Genomic DNA, 4465 nt, shown 5'->3' with positions numbered 1-4465 from the left:
AGGAAGCCCCTTTCCGCTCCCGGCCGCGGCGGGGGCGCAGGGAGGGGAACCGGCGGGGGGCGGGGGGCGCAGGGAGGGGAAACGGCGGGGGGTACAGGAGGCGAAGGCCGGTGGCACGCTCCCCCTCACCCCTTTTCTCCGCCGCTCGCATCCCCGCCAGCCCAGGGCTGGCAACGCGCCCTCCTCCCCTCCCCGCTGGGCCCGGAGCGGCGCGGGCCAGGTCCCGGGGGACCAGCTAGGCGCGGGCCGGGCCGCGGGCGGGGGGTGGGGGCCCGGGGCCGGAGCCAGCGCGCGGCCTGCGGATCTAGCTCCGGGGCCGATGACGTCTTCGCCTCTGGCTCGGCCGGCGCCAAGCCGGGCAGGGCGGTGACGTCACCGCCCGTCACGTGACATCCATTCAAATAAACAAACCCCCTCCCCCTCCGCGCTCGCTTAGCTCCTCCCCCCAGAGAGGCTACATATAAGCGCCCGCTCGCGGGTCCCGCTCGCTGCGGACGCGAGGGCAGGAGGTGCGACCTGGACTAGAGGGGCGCGAAGCAAGAGGCGCATCAAGCAACCGCACCACAGCCCCCCGCTCGGTCCAAAGGCAGTTTGGGGTTCCGCGCAAAGAAAGTGAACAGAGCCGGGCTGCTTCTCCAAAGCCGCCGCCTCCCTGCCCTGGGCTTCCGAGGACAAAGAGCGCAGGAAGATTGCACGCTGGGGGCGTTGGGGCCGGCCATGGTCATGGAGGTGGGCTCGCTGGACGCCGGAGGCCTGCGGACGCTGCTGCGGGAGCGCGCGGCGCAGTGCCTGCTGCTGGACTGCCGCTCCTTCTTCGCCTTCAACGCGGGCCACATCGCCGGCTCGGTCAACGTGCGCTTCAGCACTATCGTGCGGCGCCGGGCCAAGGGCGCCATGGGCCTGGAGCACATCGTGCCCAACGCCGAGCTGCGCGGCCGCCTGCTGGCGGGCGCCTACCACGCCGTGGTGCTGCTGGACGAGCGCAGCGCCGCGCTGGACTCCGCCAAGCGCGACGGCACCCTGGCGCTGGCCGCGGGCGCGCTCCGCCGCGAGGCGCGCGCCGCCGCGCAGGTCTTCTTCCTCAAAGGTGCGCCCTCGGCGGCTCTGGGCTGGGGGGGGGGTGAAGAGCACCGTCGCGCAGCTCCTGCCCCTCCGGGAGCGCGGGGCCGCCCGAGTCGTATTCCGGGGGCTTGTCATTGGCATTGTTTGGCGCCAGAACAAAGATTCCGGGGTAGACTCCCAGCCCTGGTGGGTGGGGAGTTACCCTGCATGAAGGTGCCCTGTCCCAGCGGCGCTAATGGAAAAAATGTCTCTTTGTATTCCCAGGAGGATATGAAGCCTTTGCAGCTTCCTGCCCGGAGCTGTGCAGCAAACAGTCGACCCCCATGGGGCTCAGCCTTCCCCTGAGTACTAACGTCCCCGACAGCGCCGAATCAGGGTGCAGTTCCTGCAGCACCCCACTCTACGATCAGGTTAGTAGGGGCCCGAGCCAGAGGGGAGAAGGAACAGTTGACAGAGGCCAGGGAAAGCAGTGTTAGTGAGAATATAGAAAATGACCAGCGTTATTTATGACGGAGGTGACACAAGGATATTATTTATCCCGTGGTTGAGTGGTCGGATGAGCTGACTCTCTTAACTGCTGGCACCGCAGAAGTGACCATTGGCCTTGCCCAGGCAAATGGGTTTAGTCTCCTATTTATTTATACTCCAACAACAGTGCTGAGAAAGTTCACCCAGTATCTGAAACAGACTGCCAACAGGGAGTTTCTGTGGGGGTGGGCAGTGGCATTGACTTTGAGCGGAGCTTGACAAGTGTTGGATATTTTTGGATTTCAGGGTGGCCCAGTGGAGATCCTGCCCTTTCTGTACCTGGGCAGTGCCTATCATGCCTCCCGCAAGGACATGCTGGATGCCTTGGGCATCACTGCCTTGATCAACGTGTCAGCCAATTGTCCCAATCATTTTGAGGGTCACTACCAGTACAAGAGCATCCCGGTGGAGGACAACCACAAGGCAGACATCAGCTCCTGGTTCAACGAGGCAATCGACTTCATAGGTAAATGGAGTGCCCTGAGACTTCTGCCTCACTTCCCACATCTTAGCCACTGAGCCCACACACTATGGCAAGGACTTGAATGACTTTTCTCAGCCTTCCTCCAGACATTAAATATCAGTCTGGTGTGGGTAACATCTCTGCAAACTGTTGATTTGCTGTCCCACTTTACAAATTAGCAAACGGAGGCTCAGAAAGTTGATCTGCCCAACATCTGTTTGCTTAGTGGATAGCCAGTCTGGGTTTAAATCCTGTTCTTTGCACAGTGGCCACATTGCCACCATGAACAGTGTCTTTGTGATGGCACTGTTGATGTTGAGCATCTCTGCACCCGACACACTTGACACTTAGACACCCTGTGCCTGGGGCCGTTCTCCCTAGTAACCAGCCACCCTTTGTTTTCCAGACTCCATCAAGAATGCTGGAGGAAGGGTGTTTGTCCACTGCCAGGCGGGCATTTCCCGCTCGGCCACCATCTGCCTCGCGTACCTCATGAGGACTAACCGAGTCAAGCTGGACGAGGCCTTTGAGTTTGTGAAACAGAGGAGAAGCATCATCTCCCCCAACTTCAGCTTCATGGGCCAGCTGTTGCAGTTCGAGTCCCAGGTCCTGGCCCCGCACTGCTCCGCAGAGGCGGGGAGTCCTGCCATGTCTGTGCTAGACCGGGGCACCTCCACCACCACCGTCTTCAACTTCCCTGTGTCCATCCCGGTCCACTCCACGAACAGTGCATTGAGCTACCTTCAGAGCCCCATTACGACCTCTCCCAGCTGCTGAAAGGCCACGGGAGGTGATCTTCACAACCCACCAGGACTCCAGGCTCCTTCTTGAGAGGAAAAAGGCAATAACTCCAAGGAGGGAGCTTGTGAGGGCTGGTCCCTATTTATTTATTAATTTCGCCTGAGTTCCACTGGGTTCCTAAGAAGTCACAGTGATGACTGAGCATCGAGGCATTTGCTGAACTCGGCAAGTTCGGGACCAATGTATAGTGGGGTACCTCAAGGCCCCCTGACAAATGGGGCAGAAGAGAAAGGACTCAGTGTGTGAGCCAATTTCTTTTCGCTTGCCCCCGTTTTTTTGTAGAAACTTCATGCTTGACATACATACCAGTATTACCATTCCTGACGACACATATACATATGAGAATATACCTTATTTATTTTTGTGTAGGTGGTCTGCCTTCACAAAGGTCAGTGTCGACTCCTAGAACCAAATACCTCAATTTTTGTGTTTGAGTACTGTAACACCCTGTACATACAGCCTAAGCAGGTTTGTTCTCAGCACTGATGGGAAGCACCAGTGTTGTTTTTTTAAGTTGCCAACAGTTGTATGTTTGCTGATTATTTATGACCTGAAATAATATATTTCTTCTTCTAAGAAGACATTTTGTTACATAAGGATGACTTTTTTATACAACGGAATAAATTATGGCATTTCTATTGAACTCTCAATGCTTTATTTCTCAGGCAGCCCCCTGATCCCTGTCCCACTCGTGGTGAAAGGGGGGAGAATCAGCAAGGGCCTCCAGAATGTATGTTGGGATCCAATGCCACACACCTTGGTGGCTTCTTGGTCCCACGAGATGTCTGGGTTGTAAGGTAGAGAAGTGTGACCTATCATGAAAAACCAGGTGCTGTAGCTCCGCTGTTAACCTTGGATCTAAGTCCCTCCGTGTACCCCCTACCATGTCACCCGGGGGCCTGTGCCCCCAGAGCCAATGTTAGAGATGGACATTTGCTTGGGTTGCTTTTCTCATTTACTACATTCCCCAGGATAATAGAAAAAGCCTTCTCTTTGGGAGCTGTGCTAGTTATGAGGGTGATAGTTTTCCAAAACACTCCACATGTGTTCCTAATACACACAAGGCAGGGTGTGCTCCCTGACCCCAGAACCACTCAGTCAAATCGCAGAGATGCTGAGAGCCAGCCTAGCTAAGTGGTGAGAGTGGGGGAATTGGGCCTACATCTGTTTTGTTTTCTAATTCCATGTGCTTTGTATTTACCTCTCACATGTTCTCTTTTTGCCATTCAAAAGATCTTTATTGTGAAAATAATACCTCAGATGGTTAAAATCCCAAGCACTATAAGCAAATACAACATAAATAAATTACCTGAAATCCCTACCCCCAACCGTTAGGAATGATTGGAGCACATCCACACTGGAACCTCTGCCTAGGTACACAGCATTTTGGGTGGCTGCCTCCGGGTCACTTGCTGCTCTGATTTCATAATTTTGTTGAAGAAGCTAGGCAGGCTATTAAATCTGACTAGCTCTGGGGCAACATTCTGGAGTTTTACTCTCTCTTGCCAAACAGGTCAAAACAGAAGGTGTAATCGACCACTAGCCCATGATCCAGTCTATAATGTTGAATTAAATAGCAGTGAACTTCCTGGATTACTGACCCCTTAGCTC

At 55.4% G+C, this 4465-nt stretch overlaps 1 protein-coding gene across 1 annotated transcript; it reads left to right on the top strand.

Moving 5' to 3' along the window:
• Nucleotides 1-447: 447 nt before the first annotated feature.
• Nucleotides 448-3497, top strand: DUSP1 (dual specificity phosphatase 1). The gene is made up of 4 exons (XM_081135174.1): nt 448-1087; nt 1327-1472; nt 1837-2056; nt 2460-3497. The coding sequence occupies exons 1-4, from the start codon at nt 718-720 to the stop codon at nt 2828-2830; spliced, it is 1107 nt and encodes a 368-aa protein (XP_080991300.1). The 5' UTR covers nt 448-717; the 3' UTR covers nt 2831-3497.
• Nucleotides 3498-4465: the final 968 nt, after the last annotated feature.

The sequence above is a fragment of the Miniopterus schreibersii genome (assembly GCF_964146895.1).
Source record: "Miniopterus schreibersii genome assembly, chromosome: 4".
Classification (NCBI taxonomy): domain Eukaryota; kingdom Metazoa; phylum Chordata; class Mammalia; order Chiroptera; family Miniopteridae; genus Miniopterus; species Miniopterus schreibersii.
The sequence above is the reverse complement of the archived record's forward strand: the minus strand, read 5'-3'. Positions and strand labels throughout refer to the sequence as shown.

Coding starts and splice junctions, on each gene's coding strand:
- DUSP1 (XM_081135174.1), top strand. CDS start 718: ATGGTCATGGAGGTGGGCTCGCTGGACGCCGGAGGCCTGCGGACGCTG. Junction 1,473..1,836: donor GCACCCCACTCTACGATCAG/GTTAGTAGGGGC, acceptor TTTGGATTTCAG/GGTGGCCCAGTGGAGATCCT. Junction 2,057..2,459: donor CGAGGCAATCGACTTCATAG/GTAAATGGAGTG, acceptor TTTGTTTTCCAG/ACTCCATCAAGAATGCTGGA.